The sequence below is a fragment of the Leucoraja erinacea genome, chromosome 9 (genome assembly GCF_028641065.1).
Source record: "Leucoraja erinacea ecotype New England chromosome 9, Leri_hhj_1, whole genome shotgun sequence".
Lineage (NCBI taxonomy): Eukaryota > Metazoa > Chordata > Chondrichthyes > Rajiformes > Rajidae > Leucoraja > Leucoraja erinaceus.
In genome coordinates this window covers 54,551,924-54,570,401 of record NC_073385.1, presented here as the reverse complement: position 1 = coordinate 54,570,401, position 18,478 = coordinate 54,551,924, and the positions used below count along the sequence as shown (strand labels likewise).

The 18,478-nt window shown below is 43.3% G+C and overlaps 1 protein-coding gene across 2 annotated transcripts in view; it reads left to right on the top strand.

The window, feature by feature from the left end:
* The first annotated feature begins 244 nt into the window (after positions 1-244).
* Positions 245-18,478, top strand: part of LOC129700393 (fibulin-7-like) — a 43,694-nt gene continuing 25,460 nt past the window's right edge. For both annotated transcript variants that reach the window (XM_055640842.1, XM_055640841.1), the window contains exons 1-2: positions 245-1,077; positions 17,749-17,905. In XM_055640842.1, the coding sequence (XP_055496817.1) occupies positions 1,012-1,077; positions 17,749-17,905 (223 nt within the window). In that variant the 5' untranslated portion in view covers positions 245-1,011. The remainder of the gene's footprint in view (positions 1,078-17,748; positions 17,906-18,478) is intronic.

Genomic DNA, 18,478 nt, shown 5'->3' with positions numbered 1-18,478 from the left:
TACAGGGATACGGGCCAAAATTAAGCAAGTGAGACGAGTGTAGATGGGGCATGTTGGTCGGCGGGGGCTCCAACATCAAGACCCGGTGGGACGAAGGCCCTGTTTCCATGCTGTATGACTATAACATTAGTGTGAATGGGTGATTGATAAATTGGCCTGGTCTCAGTGGCTATAAGGGCCTTCTTTCCACATTTCTGGAGAAGGTGATCCAGAATGGTGACATTCTGGAGAAGGTGATCCAGAATGGTGACATTCTGAGTAACGAAGAAGGCTGTGACTCACTGAGCCAAGAAAGATCCCAACAAACAGCAAAGAGATACATCTTTGCATCATCCAGTGTGATGAACTCCTTGTGTATCTATGGAGCCCATGACTCAAGGTTTAATACAGCTCCTGAATATGTGCAGACACTTTTCATTAGGCTTTTTCTTCCTTTGACTAACTTCTTCCTGGTAAATGGCTTCTAAGAAACAGCGTATTTATGCCACAGATGTGAAACATATCTACTACGTTCAGACAGGGTGTTTGATCTCATTGAGAAGGGATGGGGAGCAGCCATCAAAGCGTGACAGTCTAAATAAATGGAAACTCCTAACTTCAGGCGTTTGGCATCATTTCACGGCGTGGATTTCCTGCCCAGAATAACTTGTAAATTATAACTTTCCATATCCCTTCGCAACTTACTCCTGCCTCCAGTCACCGCTCTCCACCCACTCGCTCTCTCTACACACACACACACACACACACACAAACACTCGCAGAACTCCTTCTAAATGTCAGTCAAACTCGCAGCATCTAATCCCTGGGATTTGCAAAACACTCAGATGCACAGACCATAAATACCCCCTGGCCAGAGCAAGTCTAAACTTTGACCCAGAGTTTTGGAGAAGAGCGCAACAGAAGAACAAGCAAACGTATCAAGAAGGCTTTGTTTTGTTTTTGATAAGAACCTGCAGGGATCGGTCTGTGCCATCGCGACATTCTGGGGCGATTCGCTTTCCCACTTTCAGGATGATCCTTGGGGTTTCTGGTTGGATGATGCTGTGCCTTTTAGAACTAGTTTCTGCTGCCGACCAGGTAAGGAAGCTTGTACCTGGAAAAGCAGCTCAGAGCTGCGCTCAAATGTTTAAATCCAGCAGGCAGGGAAGATTCAATTGTGTTTACTTTCGTGTTTGGCAAGTAACCTTTATTTTCCGTTGTTAAATCTTTACCCCTCCGGGATGTAAAACATGCTGAGGATTTATCTGTGGGGTATGTGCATGTGTCACCTGGTAGGGGAATAAGGAATAGCGAACAATCATCTTTAACGAACTGCGAGTCAAAGGTATTCATTGCCGGCACGGTCAGTGCATTGATTAAGATCACGGACAGAAAGTAATCCTTCTTGTGAAGCCCTGGATTCACGGACATCCCAACGGTCTGGGGTGACTTGTCTTGGCCTCCGCGAATGAGTTAAACGGGCAGACAGCTTTGCATTTGATCAAATTCGGTTATTCCGAACCAAGGCATGCTTTTAGCTCTTGCATGAGTCCAGTGTGATTCGTAGGTTTTCCATCGCTCCAGAATGTGCATACATCCCATTTAAGCCGAGCATTGCTAAAAACCACCTTCACCTCACCTGAAGCTGCTGTGTATCTGCGGAAGTGCTCTTAAGTCGCTTCTTTGTCTGAGATATTTGTCACATCGGTGTAATCTTTGTCGCCTTGAATAGTCAAAACACACTTGCCACTTTGTGAATCCCGATGCAGTTCTAATTGATAAACTATGATGGCAGAAATTATAAGATATTGATACCAGTACCCATATTTGCCAGTTCTAGGTATAGCTGTGGATTTTCAAAAAGTTGTATAAAAAGACTACAAGCAAAGTGTGTGTTGTTGTGGTCCAATTACTCCCTTGGTTTTTGAATGCTGGGAGATGTGTATTAATAAGATGCATCAACTACTTTACCAAGTGTAGAAGCAAAGAACCACGTTTGCTGAAGATAGATACAAAACACTGGAGTAACTCAGCAGGACAGGCAGCATCTCTGGAGAGAAGGAATGGGTGATGTTTTGGATCAAGACAGTCTGAAGAAGGGTCTCTACCTGAAACGTCACCCATTCCTTCTCTCCAGAGATGCTGCCTGTCCCGCTGAGTTACTCCAGCATTTAGCATGTCTATCTTCGGTTTAAACCAGCATCTGCAGTTCCTTCCTACAAACTGCATTTGCCGCTTAATACCAAAGATAGACACAAAGTGCTGGAGTAACGCAGTAGGTCAGGCAGCATCTCTGGATAAAAAGGACGTTTTGGGTGTGGACCTTCTACAGACTGGGATCAGGAATCGAGTTACCAAGTGTACTGTGCAAGAGATGTAACAGCTGGTATTTGAGGCTAAAATGGTGTCACTATATCTACCAGGGTGGTCAGTTGGAGCTTTCTGTTGGACGATGTTTAAATGTTGACTCTTGAGAAACAATTAGCTTTGATGACCAGTAAGTGGAACCATGTCGTTCCACAATTAGCCTGTGAGATGCAAGAGCAACTGGGTAACTTTGGTCCCACAAGTCACCTTTAGGCAGGTAGACACAAAATGCTGGAGTAACTCAGCGGGACAGGCAGGATCTCTGAAAATAAGGAATGGGCGACCTTTCGGGTCGAGGCGTCTGATGAAGGGTCTCGACCTGAAACGTCACCCATTCCCCCTCTCCAGAGATGCTGCTTGTCCTGCTGCGTTACACCAGCATTTTGTTTCTATCGTTGGTTTAATCCAGCATCTTCAGTTCCTTCTTACACCTTTAGGCAGGTACCAGACCTGATTCTGCAATACAACTGTGGCCTGTGTCTTCAGTTCAGGAGAGTGGGTGTAAGTTCACAGTGCACAGATTTGTCTGAAAACCTCGTGGTAGTTCAGCTATCTGGAACATAGAAGCACAAGAATGAGGACATTGTACTGTGACTGGGTAATTAAAGAGTGTGTTTATGTTGGAGTTTAAAGCATAATTTATTTTGGCACAAGAAGGCCAAATGGTTAGAAGCTGTGATAAACATATGCAGATAGCACTGAAGGGAAACGTATAACTTGCTAACCTCACCATGTTCCAAGTTGTTTTTATAACCAAAGAGTTACTTTTGCACTGTGAGTACTGATGTAGTGAAGGCAGCATGCTGCCAATTTACACAGAGTAAGCTCTCAGCAACAGAGAAGAGGGAAATGAAGAGCAAACCCTATTTTAGTGTAGTTCGCAGGAAGATTGAACAGGCCATTAGAGAACATTCTTTAAAGTAAGTCCATAACATCTTTTAACTAAGGCGCTAGATTGGACCTCTGCTTAGCATAAGTTTCTGAATTTTAATGAAATCGATAAATATGGAGATAATACCAACAAAAAGGCACTGTTAGAATATCAAACACGAACCTGATGAATAACAGAGAAGAAAGGTCAAATGATCTGCTCCTGGTCCAATATCCCATCCTCATGTGTCTCATCTGAAAATAGTTTGCATTTAGTCCTCCATAAGGAATACCAGTGTGTATTTAGTTTAGTTCAGAGATGTATTGTGGAAACAGGCCCTTCGGCCCACCAAGTTCACGCCAACCCTCGATCACCAGCTCACATTAGTTCTATGTTATCCCACTTTCTCATCCACTGCCTACACACCAGGAGCAATTTACAGAGGTCAATTAATCTACAAACCTGCACGTCCTTGGGATGTGGGAGGAAACTGGAGCACCCAGAGGAAACCCACGTGGTCACAGGGAGAACATGCAAACTCCACACAGACGACACGCGAGGTCAGGATCAAACCCAGGTCTCTGGCGCTGTGAGGCACCAACTCTACCAGCTGTGCTACTGTGTTATCCAAATGCTCCATTTTATAGAAAGGAAATTAAATCTCCAATATTCAGATCGAAAGATGAGAAGACTAGTTTGTGCGCCATGTCTGCACCATAATGGCAATAGGGGAACCTTCTACACTTTGGTATCTCTAAAGAATGAAAAAAAAACATGTGCCCAGTAAAGGAGGACAGGGTCACATTGAGTGTTGTGTATAATGCAGTTACCACTGATGCATAGATATGATTGAATCTGTTTCTCTGGTAAGAAATATCTGATAATATTAAAGTGATTATCATGGATTGAATGAATGAATGTATGTTTATTGGCCAAGTATTCACATACAAGGAATTTGTCTTGGTGCTCCGCCCGCAAGTGACAACATGACATACAGTGACAGTTAGAAATGACACATAAAACATAAACATTAATAATAAAACATTATAGTTTAAACATGAATTAAATAAAATACCAGAGCAAAAGGAGGCTACAGATTTTTGGTTATTGAGTTGAACTACTCATGGAAAAAAGCTGTTTTTATGTCTGGCTGTGACAGCTTTGACAGTCCGGAGTCGCCTTCCAGAGGGAAGTGATTCAAAGAGTTTGTGGCCAGGGGGAGAGGGGTCAGAGATGATCTTACCCGCTCGCTTCCTGGGCCTTGCAGTGTACAGTTCGTCAATGGAGGGAAGGTTGCAGCCAATAACCTTCTCAGCTGATCGGACGATTCGCTGCAGCCTCTGGATGTCGTGCTTGGTGGCTGAGCCAAACCAGACCATGATGGAGAAGGTGAGGACAGACTCTATGATGGCCGTATAGAATTGGACCATCATTGCCTGTGGCAGCTTTTGCTTCCTCAGCTGCCGCAGGAAATACATCCTCCGTTGTGCCTTTTTGACTGTGGACGACATATCTGGACTTTGGGTAATTTGAGATACGATGTGTGGCATGCCTTAGAAGAGCAGGTGACTTGATTCTAATGGTTTTATATCTTCTACTGGGATTTCCCTCACTATACCCGAAACCGTTGGAGATTAATTTTAGTTTTTATTTTTAGTTTGTAGTTTTAGAGATACAGCGCAGAAACAGGCCTTTCGGCCCACCGAGTCCGCACCGACCAGCGATCTCCCACAAATTAACATTATCCTACACACACTTGGGGCAATTTACACCTATACCAAGCCAATTTACCTGTATGTCTTTGGAGTGTGGGAGGAAAACGAAGATCTCAGAGAAAAGTCACGGGGAGAACGTACAAACTCTGTACAGAAAGCACCGATAGTAGGGATGGAACCGCAAGCGCCGTAAGGCAACAACTCTACCGCTGCCTCACCGTGAGGCTGATTGCTGTGATAAATCAACAGTTCTATTTTTGTCCTATTGATCAATTACCAGGAGAGTCAAGGTGGATTTATTAGTCCATTCCCTCTCTCCACTTTTCCAGCCTTCAATATTAAATTCCAAATAATTGAGACTTAGGACCTTGGTAAATGATTCTGTGTTGATTTCGAAGATAGACACAAATTGCTGGAGTAACTCAGCGGGACAGGCAGCGTCTCGGGATAGAAGGAATGGGTGACGTTTCGGGTCGGGACCCTTCTTTATTTCATTCTGTTGCTACATTCTGTACACTGGCATGGAAAGCAGAGTTTTCTATCAAGGCTCGGTACAGCATGTGGACGGTTTGAAAATGGGGACATTGCAGTAAGCGGATCATAGGCTGCTGGAATGGAGCGCGGCCAGGCTTGGTGTAATACCTGGGCTAAAATGGAGATTAAATGTTAAATTATGTGACGTCACCAGGAAAACGCTCGTGCACGAGAGGCGGTGACCTCAACGAAAGACAGGATTCAGAGTCAATACGCAGGATGAAGTTGTGCTGCCTGTAAAAATTATAGTGCCAGTGAAATGAATCAGATACATCCCAAGAGATCCTATGCGCTGTTCCTGATTCCAGTAAATAACATTCCAATTCATGTATGGCACCAGTCATTCAAGGCCGCCAGATCCACAGCATATATAATTTGATCTGATTGGTAAAATTGCCCTCTCCAGGAAATATACTTCTATACACTTCCATAATGCATTCCACATACTCAGTGGGTCTAAAACAATTTGCAGACATTTACATACTTTTGAAATATAGTCTGTGGTGAACACATCACTTGCACCGATACACCATTTTCTTACTGGCAGTCTTGCCTCAGTGATGGTTGTCATGCTCCATTGAATAGTTGTACATCCATAGATCTTATTCTGAGACTTCAACTCAGAAGTTAGGAGGGAGAGTTGCAATGTTGGAGGTGCCGTCTTCTGAATCAGATGAACTGATGCACACCTTAATGTGCAAATGAACAAGTAAACAAACCCCTGTCGCTATTCAACGAAGGTGAGAGGAGTTCTGGTGAATGCTTCTTTAGTTTAGTTTAGTTTAGCTTAGAGATCCAAAGGATAACTCTGACTTTCAAGAATGTGCTACCAGAATTCTCAGTAAACTAATGCGACTTGAACTGACTTTCTGGCCATTAACTCCCTGCTACTTGTCAGATGTTGCAGGTGACTGGGTCTCCATTAATGTACTAGTAATTGGCCTACAAATGGATTTCATTCACTGTAAAGCCATTGGGATGCTTAAAGTCAGGAAAGGTGGGCTGCAACAGGACGTTGCATGTTCTCTATGACCAGGCAAATGCCGAATGGAGACATCAGTGTTCTTGGTTCCCCAGAGCCAACGAAAAGGCAATTTTAAAGCAATTTTAAAGTTCACACAGCATGAAGACATTAGCCCATCTAACACCCAAGTTATTGTCCTCACATTCCTATTCACTCTATCCAGATTCTACCACTCATCTCTACGCTGGGGAAAATGTATGGTGGAAAATTAATCTACCAGTCCGCACATTATTGGGATGTTGAAGGAAACTGGAACATCTGTTTATTTTAACATGAGATTTGTGGCAAGATCTTCTCCCAGAGCATTGACTAGTTCGTTTAAAATCCAAAATTGTGTGAATTATGTTTGGTTTATTCAAAGATCAGCTTTTCTTATTCCCTTGTTACCCGTTTGAGAGCAATTAATTTAATTTCCTGCTGAGGACTTTGTACACCCCTGAACACAAGCAAGTGAAAGTGATCATGAAGTTGTGAAGTAAATACACAAGCAACATTGCCTTGATCCACTGAGGTTGAGGATGATAATACTTAAGGTCATAAGTGATAGGAGTAGAATTAGGCCATTCAGCCCACCAGGTCTACTCCGCCATTCAATCATGGCTGATCTATCTCTCCCTCCTAACCCCATTCCCCTGCCTTCTCCCCATAATCTCTGATATCTTGTACTAATCAAGAATCTATACTTTATTAATACTTTATTATCACTTGTAGTGAAATGCTTTGTTTTTGCATACTAAGTACACGAAAGTCGCCACAAAGGCGCTGTATGTAACAAAACATAGTCATCCTGCCTTCGCCCCCCCCCCCCCCCCCCCCCCCCCCCCCCCCTGCTGGGTTCCTGTTAGTTTCTTGGCCATCCACCCCCCCATGTGGGGTCCCCCTTTGTTATCGACGGCGTGGCTTATCCACCCCGGCCTGACCACGAGACTCCGACCTATGCCCGACTCCGACCACGAGGCTCTGATGCTGGGACTCCGATCTCCAGGACTCCGGCCACCAGGCCTCTTACCTCGAGGCCCCAACCCCGGGATTTTGACCTTGCACCGCGCCGGCTTCTACATAGGCCGTAGAACTCTGTGGAAGCCTCCCAGCCGCAATTCTGGTAGCACATTCTTAAAAGCCAGAGTTATCCTTTAGTCTCTGTGCTCACAGCCAAGAATTTGCTTCCTGTACCTGATTATGGTGGTAGTAAGTAGAGGAACGGAACACAGGGCAAACCCATAAATCACTGTCCCACCACCTATAATCAAAAACTCCAGCTACAAATAGCTTCTTTACTTCCAGCTGTGGATCAGTTGCTTGTACACTTGAGTCTGTGTGAGAAGTCAGTGAACTGACTTCCATTCTAGAGACTGGGTCACAAGCCTCATAGTTCTTCACACTGCTGAGTAAGTGTTGTGCTGATGGATGTGCCACCCTCTGTAAGAAATGTTAAACTGATGCCCCATCAGCTCTCTCAAGTAGATTGGCCAATAAACTTATTCATTCATTCATTAAATGATTACATGGCATCCTTCTATCCTTGTGGCAAAATGAGGATTATCACAATGCTGTTGATAAAGGTTTGCATTTTGACCTTGATTTTTTTATTGCAACGGTGTCCGCATTTTGGAATTGGCTGTAACGCAATTTTGGATGTCCGGATTGGGACTTGGCAGGGACGGGAATGTGAACTAGCCCATTATATGAAATTTGTATAATATTTGCAGTGAGAAATCGGTGCTTCATTCCATGTCGAATAATTTTTTAATGCTAATAATTTCTGAGACATGTAAATTCGAGTTTAGTTCAGCATTGCACTGAAAATACCTTCAAAAGGAACAACATCTCTTCCAGTCTGTGGGGGAAGCTGTAACTGTTACAGTTCATTGATCATTCAAGGTTGCAATTGGGATGTAATTATCCCAACGGATATCTTGGGCAGAAGAACGGCGATTCCTCATCTCTCCATACCTGCACTTTGTGCTCATGTTTTAGGGGAAGGAAGGGCTCCTATTAGTCTCATGAAGATGGCCCAGATCATGTGGCACATTTGCAGACTTGGAAAACATATAAGAGATCCTTGATTCGGTTGAACATGGATGTTAAAGGACAGGAAAGTTCCTCCGGAAGTTCTAGCCCAAATTTATGCCTTGTATACAGTTTGTCATTCAAACAGACGAGGTTTGAACAAAATTTCATTCCTACAGTCATGATATTGCAAAAGAAAACCAAGACGCACACTCTTTCTTTACACAAACATGATCACAGTTGAATCTCCAACACCTGCTCACTGTGGTGGAAGGCAAAAGCCTTTCTCTTATTTTTCTGTCCACCAATTGCAGGGTCAAGATTTTCACATGTTAAAGCACCTGAGTAATCTCCTTAGTAAAGCCGGGACCAATATTAGGCCCATAGAGTCATTTAAACCCCGCGATACAGTGTGGAAACAGGCCCTTCGGCCCCTAAAAGCTCTCCCACCACCGGCCTGCAATGTCCCATTTACACTAGTCCCGGGCCTGCGGCCGGAGCACTAATTCCATATCCCTCCAAACCTGTCCTATCCATGTACCCCGCCCTAAATGTTTCTTATACGATGGGAGTTCCCAGCCTTAACTTGGAGCCTCCTCTTGGTTCAGCTTGTTCCATACAGCCCCATCCTTTGTGTTAAAAAAGTTACCCCCGTCGGCATTCCTATTAATCATCTCTTTTTCTAACCCCTTCACATCTTGAGATTCTGTGTCCTCTGGTCCAATTTTAATCACATTGTCTCTGGGCTAGAGACTGAAATGCATTTAGCACCCCTTGATCTATTCCTCTCAATTTCCGTGGGTTTCATCGGTGCAAACAATAAATAAAAAGTGCGAGCGCAATTTAGCTAGGGATGGGAAAAGGAAAGTACAAGTCAAAACGAAGAAAATTCCCTCCAAAAAACAATTTGGGGTCAAGATTAATAGGGTCTGAGTAAGGAACAGAAGGTTTGTAGGTGCAACCAGAAGAGAGAATTCGGCCTAATATGGAGGCTCTATTCACATGCACAGAAGAAACCAATTAACCAAAGCACATGAGCACCCGAGGCATTTAACCACATAGGATTTTTCACTTTTGCCAATAACATTAGTCATAGATTCATCATAGAGTCAAACATTGTGGAAAGAGACCTTCAGGCCAAATTGCTCATACCCACCAACATGTCCCATCTACACTAGTCCCACCTGCCTGCGTTTGGCCCATATCCCTGGCCTGACAATGTACCTGTCTAAATCTTTCTTAAATGTAACGATAGTGCCCGCCACAACTACCTCCTCCGGCTGCCCGTTCCATACACCCACTGCCCTTCGTGTGAAAAAGTTACCCATTAGGTTCCTATTAAATCTTGCTTTTGATATAATTTTGGCACTTCCATTCTGGGAAAAAGACTAACCATCTGCACTATCTAATTTTCCTCTTAATTTTATATACTTCTATTGGGTGCTCTTTAAGAGTACGAGTCCTTGCTCTTTTAATTTTTGCTTTAACTAACAAAGGATAGTGCCCTGCAACCATTCTTAACCACTTCACTGACATGTGCTGCTAACATTAATGACTCTGTTCCTCTGCATAGCTCAATGTCCTTGCCACATATTCTAAATACCCTTGTCTTGCAGTACTTCTCCAAATGCATTACCTTAAGATTCCCTGCAATAGCTTCTATGTACAATGTTTCTGTTTGCCTGACTGGTAACCTATTTTCTTCTTGCATTCCAAACCTTTCCTCCTCACTGTCAACCACTATGCAGCACGGTGGCATAACCGTAGAGCTACTGTCTTACAGCGCCAGAGACCCGGGTTCAATCCTGACAATGATGCTGTCTGTAAGGAAATTGTACGTTCTCCCCCTTGCTCGCATGGGTTTTCTCCGTGATCTTCGGTTTCCACCCACACTGCAAAGATTTACAGGTTTGTAGATTTATCCTTAGACTTAGTAAATAACTGCACAATGACAGTAGCCTTTCATTCCTACTTCCACAGCCACAGACCATTGTGATCAGTGCCTCAGAAATCCTTTCCATCCCTTTAACTCTGCAATATGTATTGAACACATGATGATATATCCTTTATCAAAGATGATGAAGCTTTAATACATCCTCTTTTACTGTTTAACCCATCTAGAATTTCACCCACTTTGTCCCATATCCCATACACCTGTAACAGCGTTCTCTATGTATGAAGTGCCCGTCACAAGAAATCCTCCGATTATGAAGCCACATCCCCACACCCTTGTTTTTTTAGATCCCTAATGAATCTTTTGACTATTCACTTCCATAGTAAAAAACTTGCCATCCTTGTGCATTTTAGAAACTAATATTGGGTGGAATTTTGCTTTTATTTTTGCTTTAACTAACAAAGGATAGTGCCCTGCAACCATTCTTAACCACTTCACTGACATGTGCTGCTAACATTAATGACTCTGTTCCTCCTTGCACATATTCTAAATACCTCATTGTCCTTGCACATACTTCTAAATACCCTTGTCTTGCAGCTTCCCAAATTCTGCAATAGCTTCTATGTACAATGTTTCTGTTTGCCTGACTGGTAACCTATTTTCTTCTTGCATTCCAAACCTTTCCTCCTCACTGTCAACCACTGTGCAGCACGGTGGCATAACCGTAGAGCTACTGTCTTACAGCGCCAGAGACCCGGGTTCAATCCCGACAATGGTGCTGGGGGATGTAAGGAATTTGTACAGTTCTCCCCTTGCTCGCATGGGAAGGGATCTTCGGTTTCCGCAGCCCACAGGACAAACATTTAAGGTTTGTAGATTTTCGAGACTTAGTAAATAACCCAATGACAGTATGCTTTCTTCCTACTTCCACAGCCACAGTGATCAGTGCCTCAGAAATCCTTTCCATCCCTTTGACTCTGCAATATGTATTGAACATGATGATATATCCTTTATCAAAGATGATGAAGCTTTAATACATCCTCTTTTACTGTTTATCCCATCTAGAATTTCACCCACTTGTCTTCCATACACGTTAACAGCATTCTCTATTATGAAGTCTGTCACAAGAAATTGATTATGAACCCACATCCGCACACTTGTTTTTTTGATCCCTAATGAATCCTATTCCTTCATAGTAATCAACTTGCTCCTTGTGCATTGAGAAATAATTTTGGAATTTTCTTTTATTTTATACGTCAATATGTGTCGTATCCCCTCTTTGCTTTCTTAATTTCCTTTTTAAATTTCTACAATTCCTGCTGTATTATGCTCCTTACATTTGGTATATACTTGCCTTCTTTTACCTTAAACTCAACACACCATTTTATCTGAGGTTCCACATTTGACAGTTCCATCTTATTATTTTTGCGTGGGAATATGTTCACCTTAAACCATTTGATTCTCCATCAGATGTAGGAGCAGAATTAGGCCATTTGTCATATTAAGTCTGCCCTGCCATTCGATCATAGCTGATCTATTTTCCCTTCTCAACCCCATTGTCTTGTCTTCTCCCTGTAACTTTGGATGCTCCTTAATATCTCCTTTCTAACGTTTTCCCATTGTTTCACTGCTACTGTAATGGCAATTTCAAACTTTTTCAATGTCCAACTTTCCATTGCCATTGCTACACAGGCAGGGAGGAGTGGAACTTACGTATACAATAGAGAAAACAGATCCTCCAGTCGTTATTCCCAGTTTAATGGATTCTTTATTGAAGTAGTTGTACAAACAAAGAGATTATTCATATCGGGTATTCCTTATTCTCATACAAGCTGTAACTTTCCGTTTTCTCTCTCTCTCTTCTGGTAAAAACTGTATTTTCTCTCTCGTGCCCACTCCAGTCTGATCTGGCCACTCCCTCTCCAGTAAATATATCTAACGTTCATCTACGTATCAAAAGCCCACCCCCAAGCATACAAAATAATTCTGCAAGAAATATCTAGACAAAACAATAAAATATGCTATCAGTAACTAGCCTAAGCATGAATGGCTCCTACAGCTACATTACTTTCAAGTATCTTTTTCCAGTCTACTGTTTCTAAACCTGATAATAGCCAAGTGAAATTAGCCAAACCCCAAATTAGATCCTTGTGTTTTAGTTTTGTTCATTCACATAACCTACTGAATTTATAATCACTGTCACAAAAGTACCTGCCCAATTATATTCATTTCATCATCCCAATCTCCTTTCCTACTATAAATCCACTCTTGGATTTAAGGATATAAAGCTATAAAGCTTCTAATGAATATATTTTAGAAACTGTGCTCTTTTTGCAGCTGTTATACTGACTGTATCCCAGTTAGTATCAAGAGAATATAAATTTCTCATTATGACTCTCTCATCATGGCTGCTCTGTGTTTATTGCGGTTGTCCGAATGTTCTTTATATATTTGCTCCACTATCTCCCTCAGATGCTTTGAGCAAAAGTGTTAAATCCCATCTATCGTCTTAGGTGATCGCAAGAAATCCAAAGAGACTATTGAAAGGGCTCAGCGAACTTCTCCCTTTTTACTCTAGTCTTTAGAGATACAGCTTAGAAACGGGTCATTTGGCCCACAGAGTCCCCGCCAAACAGCGATCACCCCCGTACACAAGCACTATCCTACACACGAGAGACAATTTATAATTTACAGGAGCTAGTTAGTCTACAAACCTGTATGTCTTTGGAGTGTGGGAGGAAACCAGAACACCTGGAGAAACCCACGCAGTCACTAGGAGAACATACATACTCCGCACAGACAGCACCCCGTAGTCAGGATCGGACCTGGATCTCTGGCGCTGTAATGCCCCTGTCCCACTTAGGAAACCTGAACGGAAACCTCTGGTGACCTTGCCCGCGACCCAAGGTTTCCATGAGGTCGCCGGAGGTTTTGGTCACTAGTGGCTTCATCTAGGTTGCTTCGTTTGTTTCAACAAAATCAAAACCGGCCTCGACTAAAAATAGGTTGTCGTTTGGTCGAAGCAAGTGGAGTGGGGTCGCTATTTAATTACAGGCAGTCGAAGGCCATCGCCTTCGCTGACCGACCATTTTGAATGGCTCATTGGAGTTTTCAGGACCTAGAAAACCCGCCAGTAGGTAAATTGCCGCTAAATTTATTAAACTTCTTAAAACTGTCTCCACTCCTTCCCCCCCCCTTCTCTCCCCTTCTCCCCACTCTCTCCCCCTTCTCCCCCCTTATGTGTCCCCTTCTCTCTCCTTCTCTCTCCTGCTCTCCCCTTTCCCCCCCCCCCCCCCCCCCCTCGCTCGCTCTCTAAAGGACTTATCGTGCTCTGTGGCAGCCATTTACCTTCCTCTTCATCACGCAGACAGTGCTCCTCCGCTGTCCATGGCCCCCACCTTCGCTATGTGTTTTTGTGTGTGTGTGTGTGTGTGTTTGTGTGTGTATGTGCAGTCGGTAGCAAAGATCCTATAGGACCTTTGGTCTGTAGATGCAGCTCATGCTTCAGTCGATCCAGGTCGAGGCATTCCAGGCGAGTAACCAAAACTTCCGGCGACCTCATGGAGACCTTGGGTCACGGGCAAGGTCACCAGAGGTTTCCGTTCAGGTTTCCTAAGTGGGACAGGGTCATAAGGCAGCAATGCGATCGCTGTGCTACTGTGCCATCCTTAAGCCCTCCCTTTTGCTTGGGGTAATATTCCATCCTCATTACCGAAACCTTTGTCTGGTGTGCTTAGAGTTGTTTGTGACCTCTTGCTATGTCAGAGCTGGTTCCAAGATTTCAAACATTGCACCAGTCATGATGTTTCCTTCAAGAGGTTCATTGAATGTAAAAAAAATTCAGATGTCCTGAGGTTGTCAAAGATGCCAAGTAAGTACAAGCATTCCTTTCTTCTGGATTTTAAACTGAGTTTCTCTTCCATACCCTTAATGGCTGAGGTCTGATTTGATCTACACCTAGTCTATGTACCAGTGTAAGTTATGTGAAGTTGGTTCTGCAAGTTAATCTAGGAAAAATCACCAAGGATTCTTTTGAAGTCTTCCAGCATAAATATATTGCTTCAGTGCTATGCCATTTTTATTTAAAAAAACAGGAAAGTGAATGATTCATTCTGTTCTTGTTCCAGCCAGAGAATGAGGGTAAAATGAAGTTGGGATTTGCTGTTGGCCCAGCAGAGTTCTCCCCTTGCTGTCTGTTGCTCAAGGGGAGAATAGTGTTAAACATTTCTAATTGCCATGCTTTGGTGTCGAGGCATGTAGTTCAAAGGACTGGTTGTCAGCAAAAGTGTTGTTGTGAGCATTCCATTATGCATTTAGCCTATTTGTTTAAGGATATATTTCAGCTGAGATGGAGTAATTTGGGAGGTTCCGTTCACATATTGCACACCACAGCAGTTCTGGAGTATGTGTCGTGTACAAACAAAGTAAGACATATGTGAGAAGCAACCGCGCATACCAAACAAATCATGGTTTTGGGACTTCAAGAGGAAAACGATCCATGCATGATGGAGATGTAGCATGATATATCTAATTTCCCTCTCCCCGGACATTCAGTCTGAAGAAGGATCTTAACCCGAAACACCACCTATTCCTTATCTCCAGAGATGCTGCCTGACCCGTTGAGTTACTGCAGCATTTTTGCGTAACTGGATAGAAAGAGTGGAATAATTTCTATCCAGCTCAGTGGGCAGAAGAAGGCCTTGGCTTACTCTGTTATGCAAAAGGTTGTATCTTCCCAGTAGTTCTCAATTTTGCAAGGGATTAGTATCAAGTTGTAATTTGCACTGAAGATTCAGGAGTGGGGCTTGAATTGCCTCAGTCCATCTGGTAAAAATACTGTTAGGTCTGGGCTTCCAGGGATTACCCCCGAGCAACAGAGAAGGAATCGTATATGCAGTCACTCGAGGTAGCAGATGCTGGAATCTTGAACAAAAACTTGATTGGTAATGGTGTCAGGGGTTATGGGGAGAATGTGGGAGAATGGGGTTGAGAGGGAGAGGTAGATCAGCCATGATTGAATGGCAAAGTAGACTTGATGAGCCGAATGTCCTAATTCTGTCCTATAACTTATAAACATGAAAAAACAAATTGTTGGAGCAAATCTATGGGTCAGAACGCATCTGATCAGTCTAAAGTAGAGTCCCGGCTCCTGTATGTTGATTGTTTATTTCCCACCAAAGATGCTGCCTGACCCGCCGAGTTCCCCAGCAGTTGGTTTTGTGCTCATGACAATTTATGTACAAGTTGTGATGATACACAATGTGGAGATGTTCTTTGAGATGGTGATGTTGCCACATGCCCGCTATCCTTGTTATTTTTGGCGAATTGTGGTGGTGCTTTAGAGGGAGCTGTGGGCCATTGTTTGCTGTGCACCATATAGATGATGTGCCAATGGGGAAAGGAGAGAACATGGCAGGGGTGACCATGTCTTGTTTGACATTAAGTTTCTTGAGTACTCCCACCAAGGGTATGATGGGACACTCTTCAGGCAAGTGAAGAGTGCCCCATCATACTCCTGCCTTGCACCTTGCAGATGCCGGAAAAGCTTTGTAACGAACTGCAAAAAGATTAATTCTCCACAACACACATAGTTACACACTATGCTACAAGTGGTACGCCTTATTTTTGGTTAAGTGGTTTATTTTCTGGTCATTGCTATTGATTGCAGAACACCACAATGGTAGTTCCATTAAATGCTAAAGGCTGTTTGTCTCTCAATTTCTTGGGACAAACCACAGCAAGTATGTTTACTTGTTGCATATTCACTTAAACTAAATTAAACCCCATTCAGACTTAAATTTAGTTTATTGTCACTTGTACCGAGGTACAGTGAAAAGCTATTTTGTTGCGTGCTAACCAGTCAGTGGAAAGACAATATATGATGACAATCAAGTCATCCACGGTGTCCAGATATAGGATAAAGGGCTTTACCAGCTTCCAGATTGGTGCTGCTGGTTTTATTCCTTAAATGCTAAATGTGAAACAGTGGTACAACGAGTAGAACTGTGCCCTCACAGCTCCAAATCTAATTCTGACCTCTGGTTCTGTTTGTGTGGGGTTTGCACATCCTCCCTGTGATCTCATGTCCCTCTAGCCCCTCTATGCCAAATTAAACCATGGTAAATCATCAAATTATTCCCCATGGCTATACTATGCAAATCTTCATTGCGCCCACTCTATGGCAGCATTCAAAACTGTGGTCTGATTCATAGCACATTGAACATAGAACAGTACAGCACAGGAATAGTCTGTAGAAGAGTCCCGACCCAAAGTCACCTATCCTTGTTCTCCAGAAATGCTGCTTGGCCCGCTGAGATACTCTAGCACCTTTTGTCTCAGTTTGGTAGGTTAATTAACGACTGTAAATTGTGTAGGTGTGCAGTGGAATGTCTGGCGAGTTGGTGGAACCATGTAAACAATGCGGTCAGGCCAAATTTGGACTGTTGTGTGAAGTTCAAGTCATCTCATTGCAGGAAGGATGTGGGAGCTTTGGGCAGAGAGAAGATTAAGTTTACCAGGATGTTGTCTGGTTTGGACGAACTTGAATTATTTTCTCTGGAATATCAGAGTTTGAGGGGCAGACGTGATAGAAGTGTATAAAACTATAAGAGGCATAGATGGGGGAGACAGTCAGAACCTTTTTGCCGGGGTGTAATTGTCAAGGACTAGAGGGCATCGCATTAAGGTAAGAGGGATATTAGGAGTGGGGCAATTCTTTTTACACAGGTTGGTAGGTGCCTCGAACATGCTACCAAGCTTGATATTTAAGAGGATTTAGATAGGCACACGAATATGCAAGGAATTGGAGGGATGTGGATCATGTTCAGGCAGGAGAGATTAGTTTAATTTGGCATCATGTTTGGCACAGGCATTGCGGGCTGAAGGAACTGTTCCTGTGCTGTCCTGTTCTATGTTCTAATGAAATGGGATTAGTGTGACTAGTGTTAGTCTCTCACTTTCTTGGGCCAAACCAGGGCACGTATGTTTACTTGTAGCATATTCACTTAAGACTAAATGTTGTTTCATTTAGTTTATTTTAGTTTATCGAGGTACAGTGAAAAGCTTTTTTGTTGCGTGCTACGCAGTCAGCGGAAAGACTATACATAATGACAATCAAATCATCAACGGTGTGCAGATGTGGTGTGCAATTCAGTGACTCTATGAATCCTATTCAAGATTCAAGATAGTTTATTGTCATGTGTCCCAGATAGTACAATGAAATTCCTATTTATTATGTTAATAGTGCCGCACATCATGATGGTCTTTGAGTATGTGCACGAGCATGTGTGCAAGTTATGTGTGTGTACACACAGTAATTGTGCGGGATCAACCTGTGCCATGTTTCCTTCTGCAGGGCTGTCCCAGTAAGCAGCAGGTGCTGAGTGCGATACGGCAAATGCAGAAGCTGCTGTCCACGCAGGAAACCCAGTACACACAGGGTATTCGCATGATGAAGAGGAAGCTTAGCCTGTTGCAGAACACAATGAACAAACAGGTTGCCAAGCACAACGGTGAGTTCTACAAGGGTAACTACATATTCGATCAATAGACAATAGACAATAGGTGCAGGAGTAGGCCATTCGGCCCTTCGAGCCAGCACCGCCATTCAATGTGATCATGGCTGATCATCCCCAATCAGTACGCCGTTCCTGCCTTCTCCCCTCAAGGAGATCTTCCATGTCTTAGGCCATTTCATCCCACAATCCTGTCCCACCAATAATTCAGATGAAAGCTGAACTATATCCTAGTCACCTTGGTTTTTTTTGTTGTAACTACAGTAAACCCTCATTATAATGGACCATACGGAGGGATTAGTGTCCATTATTGCCAATTGTCAGCTTTAACTGAGTATGGTATTATCATTGTTTAAGTAGTAGAAACAAACAACTGCAGTTGCTGGTTAATACAAAAAAAACGACACAAGATTCTGGTGCAACTCAGCAGCAAGACAAGAGACGAGGATCAGCAGAGTCATTGGTCGTGGCCTGCAGGTGGGCTAGAGTGCAGGTGAGAGTCGATAGTGGCGGTAGCCTGGAAGCGGCAAGGTAGGTGGTGTAAGGCAGGGGTGGCATCAGCAGATGTCG